General features: G+C 51.3%; 1 protein-coding gene across 1 annotated transcript in view; it reads right to left on the bottom strand.

Moving 5' to 3' along the window:
- Col4a2 (collagen type IV alpha 2 chain) overlaps positions 1 to 19,108 on the bottom strand; it is a 137,131-nt gene that overhangs the window by 43,087 nt on the left and 74,936 nt on the right. The window contains exons 5-11 of the mRNA XM_075986138.1: positions 8,170 to 8,304; positions 7,277 to 7,321; positions 3,885 to 4,001; positions 2,589 to 2,660; positions 1,895 to 1,930; positions 1,687 to 1,749; positions 295 to 330 (exon numbers count right to left, since the gene is read on the bottom strand). Of these exons, the coding sequence (XP_075842253.1) occupies positions 295 to 330; positions 1,687 to 1,749; positions 1,895 to 1,930; positions 2,589 to 2,660; positions 3,885 to 4,001; positions 7,277 to 7,321; positions 8,170 to 8,304 (504 nt within the window). The remainder of the gene's footprint in view (positions 1 to 294; positions 331 to 1,686; positions 1,750 to 1,894; positions 1,931 to 2,588; positions 2,661 to 3,884; positions 4,002 to 7,276; positions 7,322 to 8,169; positions 8,305 to 19,108) is intronic.

Below are 19,108 nucleotides of genomic sequence, written 5' to 3'. Positions count from 1 at the left end.
CCTGGAAAAGGGCCCCTAGATTGTTCCATGAACTGCACATCTTTTTCATCACGGCTCATCGGTGTGATCTGCACAGTCACCGGGGTGACACGGAGCCCCAAACAGCATCACCCAGAGTCCCCACAGAGGCCTGGGCAGGTGTTCAGGCACTCTGCAGGATCGCTTCCTGCATAACGGAACTACATAACGGCTCTCAGCATTATCTGCACCAGAAACAGCTGTCAGCCAAGTTGTTCTCTGGTCAAAGAAGGCAGGCACACTAATCACCAAAGAGCCCCTCCCCCACCAACTTACTGGTTGTCCTTTGGGTCCAGGGGGCCCCGGTGGTCCCTGCAGAAATACAAAGACATGTATATTTTTTTTCCGCTCCTAGGACCCAGATGACATCTGCTTGGAGGTCCTGGGAAAGACAGCGGCTGTCCGCTTAGAACAGTATGGTCAGGGCTTCCCCACATCTGTCTTGGTGGGATGAAAAGCCAGGAGGAAGACCGGGTCACTGTCTTTGGAATGTGCTGCTGTCTGTCCACAGCTGTTCCTGGTTTGCTTGTGTGTGTTTGGGCTTGTGACTTCACCCGTGTCCTTGATGTGCCTGTTCCTAGGCTTTGTGAGGCCCCAGGCCCTGTGGCTGTGGCCAGACCTCTCTGCTCTCCTGTGAGATTCCCCACGAGACACTGTCACAGTTTGACAGTGGAGTCACGAATGGTCATGGGCAGAACAGACCTGTAGGTCAATCCCACAGGCAAAGCGCCTGCATCTGTGCACCCTGAGGGTCTTTGAACTACGCTTTTCCTGGGCATGTGTGTGTGCATGCATGTGTACGTGCACACGTGTGAAGGCCAGTGGCCTTCCTTCATCACTTGACCATACTCTACCTTAATTTTTAAGACAGGGTCTTACACTAAACCTGTTGCTTACCAATTCAGCTAGGCTGGCTGACCAGTGAGCTTCGGGGATCCTCCTGTGTCCTCCTCCCCAGCCTGTGATTACAGCCATGTGGTACCGTGTGGTTTCTCACATGAGGCCGGGGACAGGATTTGGGTTTTTGTGCTTACACAGTAAGCACATCACTGACCGAGCCAGCCCCTCTGAACTCTACTTAGAGGAAAACCCTAAGCCGTGCAGTTGCTACTCTATGAGTGAGCCAGCCGCTCGCAGGGAGAGCGGTGTGCATCCCACTGCTCCATCTTGGCTGAGTCTGCCACAGTGCTGGGGCAGAAAGCCTTCCACCAGGAGAGGGTGCTCCGGGCTCAGTGTGGTGGTGGGAACGGGCAGGGCTGGAGGAGCACTGGCACCCCCTCCTCTCCTGCAAGTCTTCCCTCATCCTGCTTCTATCCCATCACACTTTGCTGTGCCATTGTGTTGGAAGGGGGGGACTGACCTCCACTCGGTGGGCCATCCTATAAATGACGTTCAACGTCTCCCCTTCTACAGTGGCTATGGCCCAGGCGGGATGTACCTAATATACGTGGCCTGGCCCAGATGAAAAATCTGTTTCCTTCTTGCTTGCCTGAGTCGGGTATTTGGTTTGCTTTGGCCAGGGATGATGGGCCCCTTGTCACATAGTTGATATGGTACCCGGAGAACTTACACATGATGGAGGGGCCAGCCTGCGGCTCAAAGGTATGGGTAAAAAAGGGAGCATGCACAGCTGACTTGACGTGGGTCTAACCAAGCACAGGGACTTACCGGTCTTCCGGGAGCTCCCATGGGACCCATCTGTCCTATTGGCCCCGGGCGGCCAGGAGGCCCCTGCAGGTGCACAAAGAGAACACGGCTTGAAGACAGGCAGATGGGTGGGTCTACTCAGATGGGCGGGTCTACTCAGATGGGCGGGTCTACTCAGATGTTTTTAAAGTTCTGCACGGAGCAGTCCCTAATGAAAAATGATACTCACCTGGTAGCCGGGCACTCCAGGCTCTCCATATTCACCCTGGTTGAGAGGAAAGAGGGTTAATTAAGAATTACTACAGTATGTGTGTGTGCTTATGGGTGCATGAGTTCATGCAGGCACGTGTGTGTGCAAGTGAGGCCAGAGGCATCATCAAACGTTATTCCTCAGGAGACAACCACATGGTTCTTTTGTTTTGTTTTGAGGCAGCCTCTCACTGGTCTGGAGATTCCTAAGTAGGCTACCCTGGATGACCACTAGACCTATCCCCAGCTCCCCATGCTGGGATTAAGTATAAATCATGGTGGCCCACTTTTCAACACGGGTTTGGGGATTTTAACTCAGGCCTTTGGGCTTGCAAGGCAACTGAGCCATTGCTTAAGCCACTAAGAGCTGCTGGGTTTAAGCATCTTTGTGTTGTCTACCTCTATGTAGGGCAGAGTTGGAAATAAACATGAAATATACAAGCCCTGCCAGACAGAGGCATTTGGCCTGGGGCATTGAGAACACAGTGGGGGGTGGGGCGGTAAATACACCCCAAACAGAATGTGAGGGCTGCAGTCAGGCCTTAAGTTATACCATGACTCTTGTGAATTCCTTCCTTGCATTCCTTCTTTCACCCAGAGCTAATCCCTAACTAGTGTTGTTGACTCTTTACATGGGATCCCCGCGTCCCGGCTCCCGCCTACAGCAAACATACCCTGTATTTGTCGCGGTCTTTATCAGACAGTGCGTAAGGTTCACCTTTCTGCCCTTTGGGTCCTTGGGGCCCCTAAATTAGCAGATACACCATAGAAAGAAAAACACAGAAGAATTCATTATCTTTTAGCATGACTGTAATGACACAGGAGATTGTCAGCTTCTGTTTACAATGTCCGGTGTCCCCACGGATTATACAGGCACCCCCCGTACCAACTTCCTTAGGGTCCAGCCATAAGTCTGAGGCTTTTTATTTCACTCTCTTAGAGTTAAAATGGAAACACTTTATAAGATTTAAATTATCTTCAGGACCCTCATAATCATTTCCTGGTATGTTATCTTATCTTTGTAATGGTATTGGTGCCCAACAATATAAATATCTTAGAGATATTTAATACAGAAGAGTGACTTGAGTTATGCCAAAGATAGGCAGTCTGTACAAATGGAAGCACATCACCTTTGAATATCTATATGTAATCATTATTTTGCAGTGACACATGTCTCTTGGTCATGCAACTTAAGCTTGATAGACAGAAACGTAATGCAGTCCCTTGAAACGCTGAACCACCCAGAAAAGAGATGGGTGAGCTGGCCCTGCAAGGTGGAGGTGGAACCCAGTGGCCAGGGAACCAACTCGCTGCAGGATAAGCTGGGGATGCTTACATAGGGCTTCTTCTCACCTCGGTGCGTCTTTAAAAATGCAAAGGCTTAATGAGAAGACCTGAATTTGCAAATACAGTTCTGAAAAAGCAGTTTAGGGTTCCTGGCAAAGATCCCAAGAATGAGGTCGCCAAATGGACGATTTCAGGAATATTATTGCATATCTGCCTCTTTGCAGATGCTGGAGAATCGGACTGCTTTCCAGGTCCCCAGAGATCCTACCATCCGATTCCTAACAGACACTTGGGACAAGATTCAAGCTTTCAGGTTCTAGTTGTGCTACTACAGCCATTCACTGTTACCTGACCTAGAATACTGGAGGAGATGGCGTGACCCTTGTAAGACAGTGCGTGAGAACGTACATCAACCCGCCTGTCTTCCACCTAACAGTGAATCAAGAATAGGGACAACAAACTGTCTGAGCCCAGGACAGTTAACAACAAAAAAAGAAAGAAAAAACTGGCCAGGAAAAGCAGTTTCCATCAACCATGATGGCAAGGACAAGGCTTGGCTGAGGTGGCCCCCCTGGCAGGAACCTGGGAAGTGGAGCCAATGCCACGTAATATTTGATCCAGGGACAGGGCCTGCTACCTAGACTTCCAGGCTAAACACACCTCCACGCTGCCCTTATACTCACGGGGAGGCCAGGGAAGCCCCCAGGTCCAGGGGGCCCTTGTGGCCCTGCGTCTCCTTTGGTTCCATTGCAACCATCATAGCCGGGTCTTCCTCGGGGCCCGCCTTGCCCTGGGTGTCCCTAGAAAGTGGAACGGAGGGTTAATAGTCACACCTTCACACAATCCATCCATAAAACAGCGGGAGATGTTCTCAAAAGCCACAGCCCCAGCACAAATCCAAGGAAAAGATAAAAATGGATGAAGAAAGGAAAGAAACACCAAACAAGCAGAGCTGCAGGCACAAGGCTGAAAAGCCGGGGTGCCGTGCGGGGTGCCGTGCGGGGTGCCGGAGCCTCACAGGTCCTAAGGAACTCGCCTTTCTCTGCCTCGCTTCTTCAGCAGGCGGTGGGAAGAAGAATGATGTTGGGAGCAGTGAGACCCCAGATCCTGAATTTCTTGTAATCCCCTGATCTGAGTGCCTACAGCTGCTCTGAGCACGAGACCTTCAGGAGTTCCTGATGGCAGGAGAGTGGTTTCTGGTGGGTTTGGCTAGGGCGTGGCTATCTCTATATACTCTGCCCCTGAACACAATAAAGGGGGCATTCTTGGGGAATTCAAGGATGACCCGTGTTTCTCTCTCTCTCTCTCTCTCTCTCTCTCTCTCTCTCTCTCTCTCTCTCTCTCTCTCTCTCTCTCTCTCTCTCTCTCTCTCTGTGTGTGTGTGTGTGTGTGTGTATTTTAACCTCCAGCCCCCTTGCCTGAAGCTCGTGAAATGGGTGTTAGAGGCAGCTGTTGGATGGCTTTACATCCTCACTGAACTGTGGATGGCAAGCCAGAGAGGCCAAATCTCAAATGAAGGCGGTAGTCACACCCCAGAGTCGCCTGGATCAGCTTTCCTTGGTGACATACTGCTTTAATGGTTTCGTTATCATTTGAGACAAGGCCTCACTAAGTAGCCTAGGCTGGATGCCAACTTGAGATCCTCCTGCCTCAGTCTCCTAAATGCTGGGGTTCTAGGAATACACTACCATGCCCTGCAAAGTTTTAGATTTAGGCATGAATATCAGGACCCTGAGGTAGTCAGAGATGCCAACTGGGGAGGCAACTTGACCCAGCGTCTGCAGCATGACCAGAGGGGCGTGGGATGCCCTGAGCTGGTTCAGACAGATGGGGCAGAGCCAATAGCCTACAATTGGTGCTTTATTAGAACACAGACTGCTTTGAGATTTACCTAGAAAGTACTCATTTAGATGTGTTTTCTAATTGTGGAATTTCTTTACGTGATGTATCTTGGTAAAAACCAAACATATTACAAAGTGGTTTCTGAGGCCATTTTGGATGCTTTTTTTCCCCCTGAAAAATTTAAGAGTCTGGAAACAAATCCCACATAAACAATGATACTGAAAAATACTAAAAGAAGATTTCTTCCTTTGCACATCTTTTTGCTTTGGGCAGCATTGGCCTGTACTTTGGGCAGTTGTACTGTGGTGAGTCAAAGGTGTCCCTGTCGCTCTGTGAGTCCGCTTTCTGGTGGCCTTCTGGGGAACAACAAGAAGGGCTTCTAGACCTGGCCTTTCGGTTCTGCTGCAAGGAATTAACTTTCTCCAGGTTCCACCTAAGCTCCTCTTCCCCCGTGGCATTTCCCTGAAACCTATGGTTGAGGTCTTTGCTTGTTTGGTGGAGACTGCCTGCCTAAAGTGGTTCCTTCCCAGACCAACCTACAACACCAGACAGTGCACACCAATGTGATCTTCATTTACAGCTGAGCTTTGAAGAGAGCGCCTAGCCACTCTGACCTAAACACCCACCCTGCAGGATCTCCTGCAATCTCCTCAGACACCCTTCCCTGGGACACAGCTCTGAGCTCCTCATAGCCGTTGCCATGCCCAGCTTTGACCATATAACGCGATGCAGTCCCCTTAAGACCAGGATTCACAAACTGATGGGCGCTGACAAATGACACTCAGGCCACACCATCGGGGCTGTGTGTTCTCCGCAGTGACGGCTGTGAGTAGAGCCCAAACTGTGGAAACGGTGGTGACTGTCCCTCTGATTTGGTAATCATCTGCTTCTGATATGAAATAAACATGCAGATGAGAAAAAAACTGAATGGGAATGAGACACATGGGTTCCCATTCTATTCCATAATGCCCCTCCATCTTAATTCATTTGGGTTACCAAACTGTCAATACGGGAACTGCCGTCCAAAGATTTCCGAGAAGTAGTCTAAAAAGTGGGCAATTTAAGTTTCAGGCTATTTGTGGGAAAACATTTTTTATGATTTGTTTATCTCTGCCCATTCCTCAAGATCCCAAGTAATGCGACAGTTACTTCCTTCTTGCCGACTACTGTGTGGTGTAACCCCCAAGTCTGCTGGAGCACACTATGGTGACACTGAGGACCTAGGCCTGCTGGGCTCATGTTTCGGTATAAACATGGCCGCCTTCCCTCCGCCCCCACTTCCCTGGTTCCTGTTCCTGGTACTGGTGGTGCTAGCGAACCCGGGGAGCCATCTCCTTCCTTCCCTGTGTGTGCACAGCAAGGGGGGAGACACTCGCTAGTGGGGCAGGCTGTGCCTCTAGCTGCAGCTGCAGACGAAGGGGGCGGGACAGGGCGTGTGATAAACACACTCATCTCTGAGCTCAGGTCTGGCCAGGATGCCTGGGAATCTGTTGGCTGAGTCCTACGAGGAAGGCTGTGAGTCAGGCTGGCTTTTGTTTTTGTTTTTCTGCCACAAGAAGCAAAGTAAACTAGCTCATAAAAACACTTTTATTGCATTTTGAGATTTTCTCATGAGCAAATTATGCTCCCATCCACCTCGTGTGTGTGTGTGTGTGTGTGTGTGTGTGTGTGTGTGTGTGTGTGAGTTGTGTGTGTGCGCGTGGTGACCTATTCTGTAGCTTAGGCTGGCTTTGAACTCATGGCAATCCCCCTGCCTTAGCCTCTCAAATCCTAGGATGAGAGGCATGAACCACACCGCACTTGTAACTTTCCTTTTGACTTGCTACGTGCAATCGCCACAGAGAACAGGGCTGCTGCAGAAGCTACTGTGGGGCTTCCTTCCATCCTGGTACTTGCTGGGCCCCTTTATATTCAGATTGCCCAGGTGGCTGATGAACTCTCAAGGCCCCCTCTTTGCAGACCATCTGTGAATTAGGTTCTATCTTTCTGGCTGCTAACAAGGTCAAGTTTTACCCAAGTAGATGTGGTTCTGCAACCCTATCTATAAGGGCCTTCAGGAAGGAAACCCATTGTTTGTCTGGAATCCAGGAGAAAGCCAAGCACAGAGAAACCCCCACCCCGTTTGATGCTATAAACAAAGCAGCCGATTCATTTCAAAGGTTTCTTTAAGTTACAAATGCATTGCTTGGAACACACACACAATGTTTAACCTCTCATCTTCCCAAACACTTACAGGAATTCCATCGGCTCCCGGGAATCCAGAGACGCCTCTCGCCCCCTGGGAAGAATCAGAACAATTAACACGAGCAGAAAGGCCCCATGCCACCCACAGCAGAGGACCCCAGCCAGTACCTCTGGTGCCACCCACAGCAGAGGACACCAGCCAGGACACCCAGTGACACCCACAACAGAGGACCCCAGCCAGGACCCCCCAGTGCCACCCACAGCAGAGGACCCCAGCCAGGACTCCCCAGTGCCACCCACAGCAGAGGACACCAGCCAGGACACCCAGTGACACCCACAGCAGAGGACCCCAGCCAGGACCCCCCAGTGCCACCCACAGCAGAGGACCCCAGCCAGGACACCCAGTGCCACCCACAGCAGAGGACACCAGCCAGGACACCCAGTGACACCCACAACAGAGGACCCCAGCCAGGACCCCCCAGTGACACCCACAGCAGAGGACCCCAGCCAGGACACCCAGTGCCACCCACAGCAGAGGACCCCAGCCAGGACTCCCCAGTGCCACCCACAGCAGAGGACACCAGCCAGGACACCCAGTGACACCCACAACAGAGGACCCCAGCCAGGACCCCCCAGTGCCACCCACAGCAGAGGACCCCAGCCAGGACACCCAGTGACACCCACAACAGAGGACCCCAGCCAGGACCCCCAGTGCCACCCACAACAGAGGACCCCAGCCAGGACCCCCCAGTGCCACCCACAACAGAGGACCCCAGCCAGGACCCCCAGTGACACCCACAACAGAGGACCCCAGCCAGTACCTCTGGTGCCACCCACAGCAGAGGACCCCAGCCAGTACCTCTGGTGCCACCCACAGCAGAGGACCCCAGCCAGGACCCCCCAGTGCCACCCACAACAGAGGACCCCAGCCAGGACACCTACCACATCTCCTTTTGGTCCAGTCGGCCCAGGAGCTCCCCGTTCACCTTTGTCTCCTTTGCGACCCTGTAGACCTGGGAAGCCTTGCAACCCTGGAGGCCCATTGTACCCCTGGGTGCCCACTGGCCCTGGCTGACCCTGTGGGAACAACATAGGTTCAGTGTCACAGTTAAAATCAGGCATGCATTCTCAGTCACAATCATTTTCCAAACCGTACTTCCCATTCTCCAAGATCTACCATCCCCAGGAACGTTATAAAAATGGCCACCTTCTAATAGAGCCACCACAGAAGGCTCACTGGCTCAGAGAACTTCGGGAGAAACGTGTCCAGTATGGAAATGAGAGACTTGATAGTTGAGGTTGATGGTGAGTGATCAAATGTTGAGTTGCAATGACAGAATCAACATGCTTGGCTTTTAAAAGTCTCTTTCAGGTAAAACGCTCCCAGCAATCTTTTCAGTATAATACATACAGGAGCTACACAAAGCATAGTATATCCTTACAATGGAATATTACTCAGCTTTAAACAGAAAGTACAGACACATGTTCCAACAGGGATGAACTCCGAAGACATATGCTTATGAAATAATCAGCAATAGCAAATACTAAAGGGTCCCATTTATGTGACGTCGCTGAAGGAGTCAAGACCTGTGCATGGGGACAGGGGGAGCTGTCCATCTTTGCTTCTGGTCTTTTCCTCCATTGCCCACACGGACAGTCTTTACTGAGTGTTGAGAGGCCATCTTCAGTGCCTCACAGTATTTAAGTGAGAAGACGAAGAGAAGAGGTGAGGTATGGGGTGGATGCCATGGAGGTGCCATCTGGGAGCAGGGAGACCATACTCAGGGCTCGTCATGCTTTTCTTCTACTGGTTCTTGTAGGGGTCACGGGTCTGTGGGTGGAAGAGTCCCCTTCTTTGAAGACAAGATGGGTAGGAGCGACTTAGAGATCCGCCCCAGAGTTCAGGCACCCTACCTCCTCAACCCACAGGGAGTCTGGGAAGGTCCCTGGGGTCAGTGTCTGAGTGGCAGCTATGGGGCTCCCCTCCCCCATCCTTCATGCCTTTCAGCATCATTCAGCCATGCCGCACCAGCAAATGCCCAGCCAGGGCGGGGCAGACTCAGCATCCTGAGCGGTGGAGTTCATGGACCTTCGCCACTTTGAAGAACACTAGGCTGGGCGATGGTGGCGCACGCCTTTAATCCCAGCACTCGGGAGGCAGAGGCAGGTGGATCTCTGTGAGTTCGAGACCAGCCTGGTCTACAGAGTTAGTTCCAGGACAGGCTCCAAAGCCACAGAGAAACCCTGTCTCAAAAAACAAACGAACAAAAAAAATTGTATACACTTTGAAGAACACTGCAGACAGGAGACGGGTCCCACTGTGTGGCGTCTCATGAGGACAGTGGCCCTGCAGGCTGCACACAGGACCACTGATTGCACCCTGCTTCTGAAGCACTTTGGTGTAACGGCTGTTTGTGTGTTTGGGACAAGAGCATAGTTTGGCTTTGACTCTTGTAGGCCTTTTATTCTAGTCACATGCATCTTGGTTTAGTTCGTGGTGGTAACGGATTTAGCTTTCCTGGAACGAGACACATGCGGCAAATCCTCATTTCCCCATGTCAGGTGGAGACCCGCCCCCCTTGTCAGCGTTTACAGCCATCACTCCAGGGGCATGGGACGCTTCTTACAGTGGCATCTATTCTTACTGCTCACATCCTGCAAGTCTGCCAGGGAGGTTAATCATTCCACACCTGGGGAATACACAGGTCCCTAGCTGCCCCTGGACCCGTTTGTGGGACACAGGCCACCTTTGTCCCTCATGCTCATACCCCTTCCTGGGCCACCTTGATGGGAAAGGCAGAGCATGCCCCATGGACTCTAGGAGTCTTCTAACCTGCTCTTCTCGGACAGGTGTCTACCTCCGGGGTAAGCTCTAGTCTTGTCTTCTCTGGAGCACACTGTCACCTCTTGATTGCACAACCCAGTGGTTTCCCTCACTGTGCAATCCTCACCTTTATCCAGACCCAAAATACTTGCCTGGCCTCAGAGGGAAACCCAAACCCACTCAGCAGTCCCTCCCCATTCTTCTTCCCTAGTCTCTGGCAGCCACCTTCTGTCTCTGTGGTTTCCCTGCTCTACAAATCGACAGAAATGAAGTCACATGATGTGTGTGTGACCTTCTGAGTCTGGCTTTCTTCCCTTAGCATAATGCTTTGGGGGCTCATCGACACGGTCGCACAGACCAGAACCTCATACTCATGGCTGATTATTTTCCCTTTGTATGAATATAACAGCCTGTCCTTTCCTCTGCTGATGGGCATATTTGAGTGTTTCTGTATGTGTGACTGGTGTGTAAGCCGTAGCACACATCTGGAGGTCAGAAGACAGCTCAGTGGAGCCAGGCCTCTCCGGCTACCTTTCCATGGGTCCTGGGGGATTGAAACACAGGCTTCCAGGGTGTAGGTCACACACTTTCTTTGCTGAGCCACCCCGCTGGCCCATCCCACTTCTGCTATTTTGAATAGTCCTCTTATCGGCACGTTTGTCAAGCATCTGCCCGAGTTCCTCCTGTTAGTGCTCAGTGTCTATTCTCAGGACTCAATGAATCCCACGACAGTCCCACGTTTATGTTTCTGAGCTACGACTCAAGGTTTCCCCCAGTGGCTGCAGCATTTCACGGCCCTACCAAAAGTGCTCTAATTTCACTTCACCGGCAACAATGTTATCTTCTTCTTAGGCTCTACCCGATCTTGTCAATGTGAACAACTTCTGAGTGCTGATGGACTAGAACATTCCACAGCATCCAGGCTGCTTCTCTCCGGGAACAGGGAGGGGGTATCTGGGGAGAATGTATGCTGGGGCCTGGGCCTGGCTGGGCGTTTGCGCACACCCCAGTGTGCTCCTGGGAGGTGTGTCTGGACCATCAGGCTGGGACTTTCCCCAGGACGTCCTGCCTGGTGGGGAAGTGTGCCGTGGAGTGTGGGCAGCAGCTGCACACGCAGGTGATGAGGGTTTCCCTTCGTGCTAATCAGTGGCGGCAGACGCTTCCATCCTCTGATGAAAAGTCCAGCCCTGAAAGCTGACTTCCATCTCTTCCTTTCCTTGTATAAAGAGGTTAAAAATAAAACTGCCCTGAGAGAAGGTGTCCACACACCAACTTCAAACTCCCAAACCCACAAAGCTCTTCCAACTCGTGCAGTGTCCCTGAAGATCTCCTCCCTCCCACAGCCTCCATCTCCATAGTGGAGGGACACAGACTGGACCTTACAAGCCTGGGACACTACAAAGGATCTATAAGAGCATGTGCTGTACCTCCACTTCCATCCCATTCTATCCACAGGGATGGGCTTCCCAGGAAGCGGGACAATGAAAACCATCCTTCCACCATGCATCTCAGGGAGGTGGCCCACCAGAGGGTCAACAGCAGCAATCCCATTTTCTCCCTTGGTGATGGCATGGAGAAGGACCGAGCACCAGTGGGGAGGAGCCATAACTAGGCTTAGAAAGGGTCAACATTGAGGGCTGTCTGCCTGGCTCCTAGCTGACTGAGTTCTGTCTTTGTGTCTCTGTGTGGGGTTATTGCAACTCCTCACTAAATTCATTAGAAGTCCAACATCCTAGGCATGGCTCTGGAACTTGAATCTGTATTTCACACAGTCCCTGGAGGTTCCTGTGTGCATTGCTGCTGAAACACCTCCACGTCCTACCACCCCACGTCCCTCCACTGGGCACTTAAGGGAGGAGATGGTTATCTTTTAATAAGAAAGATCTCTTTAGGACTAAGCCGTAGCTCAGAAAAAGGTCTGGTTTTTGAGTCAGGCAGTGGGTAAACACATTTTGTCAGTTAAATATTAACTTTAATAAAATTTCCCTATGAGGCAGAATAAACAGGACAGGGGTTTGTCCATTCGACATCCTGTTCTTCTTCCCTTTCTGGAGTCATGGCTGCTGTGTACCTGGGTCACCAGTTGTTTCTGGCAGAGGGCAAGGCCAAATTCAAAGCCAACTTTATTAAGTTCTTTGGTTCTGCAGGAGGTGGGCTTAGTCTCTTAGCCTCTGAGAGTGCTCCTGAACTTGGAAAAGTTCACATCTGGAAACAGGGCAATGTGTCATCAGACTGTGAGCATGCAGATGTGCCCAGACATCGGGACAAAGGCCAGAGAAGCCCCAACACTTGTCTCCAAGGACAGGACCAGCAGGATGCTCAGTCTGGCTGCAGCCTTTCCTGCTGGAGCAGAATAGACCCCAGTGACGCAAAGCCCAAGGCTGAATGGTAGGAAATTCCCGCTCCTTCCAAGCTGACCCTTCCTGTCTCACCTTTCCCGGGGCAGGAGTCACAGACCCTCCTGCCCTCTCCAGCTCCTTGCAGACTCTCCCTTCCTCCGAGGGCAGCAGACTATGGCTCTTGCTGATCCTGGGGAATCCCTAAGTCCTTGTGATTTCTGTAAGCCCAGTGGCGCACACTGGAAAATATGCGAGACACCCGCAAAGGTGGACATCTTCAGGATCCGGGAGACTTATTCTCTATCCCAGAATTCCAGACGGTCTCTCGTGTTCATAAGGATGTCCAGTTCACGTGTGTGAACATGTTAGATCATCGCAGTGCGAGTTAGAGAGGACACACTAAGCAATGTCGGATTCATTATACGACGCAGGATGATCAGGGCCTCAGAACTACTCTCCAAATGATTTAGCAGATTGTAGTTAAAATGTAAAGAACAGCCGGGCTTGGTGAGATGGCTCAGTGGGCATAGGCGTTTGTTGTCCAGATTGACAATCTGATTTCCATCCCTGGGACTCACACGGTGGAAGGAGAGAGCTGACTCCCAAAAGTTGTTCTCTGATTGAAACACACACACACACACACACAAATGCCAGGGCATGAGTGTGCCCCTCCCCCACAAATCTATGTGTCTATGTGTGTGTGTGTGTGTGTGTGTGTGTGTGTGTGTGTGTAATAAAAACGCTAAAGTAAATAAAATGCCCATTGAGGAAGCAGACTTTCAGCTCTAGTCTCAGGACTCCACAGGAACATTGCACTTGAAATGGATCACATTCAAACGAAAGAGATAAACATAAAAAAAAAAAAACCCAGCCAACCACCACCACCACCATCATCACCATCACCACCATCATCATCAGGGAAACTCTGGGCTGTAAAAGATTTCTTAGACACAAAAATCACATAACAAAATAGTCGACAAGATTAAAAAGTTTGGTTCTCCAAATCCTGCTGAAAACAAAAGGGCTCTGAACTAGTTGAGTCCGGCTGGCCCTAACTAGATTAAGGGCTCTCTGACATCCTTCTAGTACAGCCTCTGGCAGCTTCTTCTCTGCACTTGTGTACCTGGGAAGCTCGGGCCGGGCCGTGTCTCACTTCAGCCTCTCTCCTCAGCAGTTCTTGGCATCCTGGTAGCGCTTCTTCCCACCGAGAGCCTGTGAGCGGCCAGGCACTCACTGTCCGCCCTGCTGCTACCTGGCTCTTCCCACGGTTCCATCTTTAGAGCATTTTCCTCCTGTTTCTGCAGTTTTGAGGTCTGAGCCCAGGGTCTGGCACCTGTGAGACAAGTGCTCTGCCACTGATCTACACCCCCAGTCTGAACCCCTTTGGAGACCACTATAACGACCTCGCAGTTTCTGAGGTTCGGCCAAAGGGGGATGCCCTTTGGAGGAGGCCCACCACCCTCATCTGTCCCGGCCACAGCAAGTTCTGTAGACCCTTTGAGCCTTTCAGGAAATACTTCCTCTTGCCTTAGCCCCACACTAGCCCTGTAGAACTGCTGATTGCTGGCTCCATGGAGGGTTTGGCCTAGCTGTCTGCACAGCAGACGGAATGCTGCCCAGGCTCTCATGATGAAATCATCAGGGAGACCACCCAGACTCATGGAAGGAGGCCTGTGTATCAGACCACGCTCAGCATCTGATTAGATAATGAAATATCGTGGGCAGCTGAGGTGTGGGTGAGGCAGGGCTGTGGAATGCTGGATGCGCCTCCTTCGAGGAGGCTCAGGGCTGGTAATGTTTGAACCTGGCTGCTCTGTGGACAACGGCCCATGGTGAGCTGGACGTGCTCAGCAAAGGGTAGGACTTGGTGGGGGAGGGTCAAAAGTTTCAAAGAATTAGGGGTGTGTCCCGACATCAGCCTGCAAAAATCTATAAAAGGAAGAATTTTAATGTTTACTGAGCATCTCAGTTTTGAAATGTAGTCAACATTCCTGGTGGGAGGAACAGGGCCAGGGTACGAAAGTGCAATTTGAGTGGTCAACACCAGGCGGCAGCCGGCCTCAGCCTCGAGGCCTGTTAGGAAACCTGCCCTCTGACTTGAAGGCTCTGAGCCTCTCCAGGGTCACATGACTCATCTCTTGGGGACAAGAGGGTAAGCCCCTCATTTGTCATGGGTGCTAACCTCCTTAGGAATAATCCTGAGGAAAACTGTGACTGCCTGGTTCCAGTCAGTCCAAGGGGCTGTCACATTCCTCTCCCCTTTGACAGAGTGCTTGAACTCAGTCTTTACCCTGGCGGCCCATGCAACCAGTAACTTTATGTGACATTAGATTGAATTCCTCCCCGGGACTCAGTCAGAACACACCTAACAGGCCTGGATCTGGGGCATTCTTGCTTAGAGTCATTTCCAGCTTTCTTAACACATTAGATTTTAATTCCTACAAAGACCAGGAGTGCATATCATTATTATGCCCATGCTTCGCGGGGAAACTGAGGCGGGAAACTGGTCAGCTAGCCTTGTGCATTCTGAGAGAGTGAGTTCACATGTGAAGTGGCCACGAGGCTCTGGAGACCCACTGGCAGCCTAAGCATGCTCATTGCAGACAGAGCTGAGCCGGAACTGAGGTGTGAAACCAGGCAAGGCAGGGCAGGTGTGACTAATGGGGACAGGAGTGTCTTCCAAACAGCTAGGGGGAAGAAGCGTAGACAGAAGTTTCTGCCCCACTGGTCCCGCAGGCGTTCAGTCCTAAAGAAACACTCAGAGGCTTATCAGCGCACAGCTGGCAGCAGTGTGGTTTAGGAACAAGATAAAAGGGTATAAAAGTGATGAGCAAGATAAATGGGTATAAAAGTGACTTCTCACTGAGAGGCTGGGAGGCAGACCGCAGATAGTGGACAGCCTGAAGGCAGACGGGGGTCTCTGGGTGGTTGGGAGCAGAGCAATGGTGGCCGTGCATGCTGTTTGGCTACCACGACCTACTTGAGAGGGGAGGAGATTGTTGCAGTCTCTGAATGGCTGGAACCCCGTCGGAGATGGAGGAGCCACCATAAGGCACCTAAGTGTGCATCACTTGAACCTAAAAGATTGAGAATGCCTCCTACTGAGAGATGTGGCCTTTTAAGCATTTTTGTTTATTTGCCGTTTTTATGTTTTGAGACAGGGTCTCGTCTAGCCCAGACTGGCCTCAAATGCTACTTAACCAAGGATGACCTTGAACTTCTGATCCTATTGCCTCTACCTCCCCTGGGATAACAGTGTGAGTCCCCATGCACAGTGGATGCTGGATGCCATGCTGGGGACAAACCCAGGACCTTGTGTATGCTAGGCAGGCACCCTGCACACCATTTACGCTGAAGTCGCAGCCCCTTGCTGGAGACAGAACCCACACCCTTCACGTGGTAGGTAAGAACTCTGCCACTGGGCTACACTCCGGCCCTAACCCTTGAAGTCTGGTGGTTAGTGCATACCAGGTCACACACAGCCTTTCTTCCCTGTACCTTTAGAAGGATATGCTCCTTGGGGTGAGTCTCACAAGAAGATCCTCCAGTCCCTGATGGCTGTGTTTCCCTACAGAACCACTCTATGACACCGTCCCATCCCTCAGGCTGAGGTTGTCTTCTGGGCAGTGACTAAGAGGCAGAGCTCACAGCCAACTGTGGCCCTGCAAGTGACTCCCTGGTGTCCTGTATTCCCCCCCACCCATTGATTTCCATCTACGATGACCCTTGATGGATGACATGGAACGCATATCCAAAAATGAAAACAGAACACAGGAGCCCAGTCTTCCATCTAGTCTGTGGGGAGATCAGGGATGGCTCAGTTACCCAGACAGGAGGCCTGAGACCCAGTGACACTCTTCTGCATTCCAGAGGGTGACTCAGCAGGGCATGTTCTCAGGACACATCACAAGTTCTTTTCTTTCCTCTTTCCTTTCTTCCTTTCTTTATTTTTTTTTTCTTGAGGAGGGCTTTGTGTAGCTCAGGTTGCACTCAAATGCACCCTGCAGCAATGGATGACTGACTTCTGATCCTCCTGTCTCCACAGCAGAAACTGAAGACTGGACTGGGGCTCTGATGCTGGGCAAGCACTTTAGCGACCGAGTTACATCTCTACCCTTCCTTCTGAAGATTTTACTTGCTTTTATTTTGTATGTATGAGTGTTTTGCCTGCATGTATCCATGTGTACCGTGTGTAAGCAGTGCCCAAGGCCTACAGAGAAAGGTGAATCTCTCAGAACTGGAGTTAGGGACAGTTGTGAACAGCCACATGGATCCTGGGACCGGAAGAATCCAGGACCCTTAGGGAAACAGCTAGTGCTCTTAACTGCTGAGCCACCTCTAGCTCTACATCCCAATTCTTTCCCTTTATGACATTTACATTTTTATTTTATTTTCTTTAATTTTACTTTATGGGTGTTCTGCCTGCATGTATGTCTGCGCCTCACTGTAGAGCCTGGAGCTCCTGTTGAGACCAGGAGAGAGTGTCAAGTCCCACCTTTGATGGCATTTTTTTGTTTTAAAGAAGAAAAATAAGTAGTATTTTCTTCAACAAAATGGCAGTAGACACTGAGCATGGCTGAACCTCCCGAGGTTCATCCTGCCCATAAGTGTGACAAAGGGTCCATGACCTCTGTGTAATCAAGATGGGATGCACCTGGTTTCCTTCGTGAGCAGCCAGGGAGAAGGTAAACTCTTCACTGAAGATGTTGGCTTTCTTTGGCATTTAGGATATCCTTCAGAGATGACCTAAACTTCTCACTGTTGGAGTATCCACGTGTGTGCCTGTCCTCACCTTCCACGTGCTCAGGGTTCCTGTTGTGCGACAGGGGTAGGCGTCTGTCCGCACAGGAACAGCCATGCATACCTCAGCAGTCTCATCCCGATTCCCAAGGATGGTCCAGCGTGGCCATCTTGGCTAGGCTGGCATGCCAAGGAAGACTCAATGGTGACACCACTCATGCCCACAGGAAATCTGCTGTGGCAGAAGGGTCGAGAGCAGTGGAGGGGCAACCAAGGCCTCCCCTGACTTCCCATGGCCAGCTGTGACCGTGGGTCCTTTACTTGGTGGAACTCATGTGCTCCTCACTCAGAGATGGCCCCCCGAAGCATCCATCACTTTCTCCTGCTGTTCCTTGGACCAAACTCTGCTGTGAAGCGTGAACAGGCACAAGCACTCGAGCTGAGGGCCTCTTGCCCTGCTCTGAGCTGCCTTCCTTCCTAAAACAAGTTCTTTGCCCGGGTGCTGGCTCAGCAGCTGTCAGCTGGAACTCTGGAGTTAGCCAAACTCAGTTCTTGTCCCGAAACCCTGTTAGGACATCACCCTCCCTCTCAATGGTTCCCCCCCCCCCCCTTCTGGACATTCGCCCAAACATCCACAGATCCCTAACCACAGAATGTTGAAAATCCAACTTAGGCCTTATTCCCTGTGGCCCCGTGTCCTACAGTAACCCTGAATCTCCCTTTTAAAGACTTTAGAGTCCAATTCAGGACAAGCAGAGACACTGCTGGTGTTTGGCTCACACCCAAGGATCCATCTGTGTTCAAATGGAGCTCCTGTCCCTCCATGTCCCTACGCTGTCCTTTCCTCTCACATCTCCTCCAGGTGCCATCACTTCTTGCTCCAATCCTTGTAATAACCCATTCGTTAGCTTATGGGCTTCCTCTCCCTAACCACACCCCAGTATCCCCTTTGCTACCTCCACGGCACTCTGAAGTCAAGGGAACTCTGTGTCATGTCTAACTTAAATCTGTGCGGTCCTTCTGGTTACTATGGAGCCCCACAATGTTCCCTGGTACTTTGGTGGCTAGATGACTTCTAATGATGCCCTAATTGTTGCAAACACCTTCCTCCTCCTCCTCTTCTTCCTCCTCCTCTTCCTCTTCTTCTTCCTCCTCTTCCTCCTCTTCCTCTTCTTCTTCCTCCTCTTCCTCCTCTTCCTCTTCTTCTTCTTCCTCTTCCTCCTCTTCATCTTCTTCTTCTTCTTCCTCCTCCTCCTCCTCCTCTTCCTCTCCTTCCTCCTCCTCTTCCTCCTCCTCTTCCTCTTCTTCCTCCTCCTCTTCCTCTTCCTCCTCCTCTTCCTCTTCCTCCTCCTCCTCCTCCTCCTCCTCCTCCTCCTCCTCCTCCTCCTCCTCTTTCTTCTTTCTTCTTCCCTGGAAAGGCTGCTCCTTGCTTTTTCTTCAAGCTGATATTGGGATAAGTCCTCTTTGATACGGTCCTAGTTTCTTAGCTGCTTCTCACACTTCCCTAGTACATCCCTTAAGAACCTGTTTTTCATCTTGAGGGGCCCAGTGCAGTGCAGAGGCCGCAGGATGCATGTGTGTGTGTGTGTGTGTGTGTGTGTTTGTATGTGTGTGGTGGGGGCGTGTGTGGTTGTATGTGTGTGGTGGGGGCATGTGTGGTTGTATGTGTGTGGTGGGGGCATGTGTGGTTGTATGTGTGTGGTGGGGGCATGTGTGGTTGTATGTGTGTGGTGGGGGCGTGTGTGGTTGCAAAGGTGACTTGACTAGATGTTTGACATGAATCCTGTCTATCTATCCCCACCTGGCTGCTCCATTAACTGCCTGGAATGCCCAGGAAGCATCCCTTTGTAACTGCCCTGTCCTCCTCCCCAGCAGGACCACTGGGGTGTGCTTCCAGGACACCAGAGGCTTATGCAGAGTCAGTCCAAGTGCTTTCCTTCCTAACAGGCAGGCGGCAAAGCCCTCCAGTCTCCCCAAG

Source organism: Microtus pennsylvanicus, chromosome 9 (genome assembly GCF_037038515.1).
Source record: "Microtus pennsylvanicus isolate mMicPen1 chromosome 9, mMicPen1.hap1, whole genome shotgun sequence".
Classification (NCBI taxonomy): Eukaryota; Metazoa; Chordata; class Mammalia; order Rodentia; family Cricetidae; genus Microtus; species Microtus pennsylvanicus.
The sequence above is the reverse complement of the archived record's forward strand: the minus strand, read 5'-3'. Positions and strand labels throughout refer to the sequence as shown.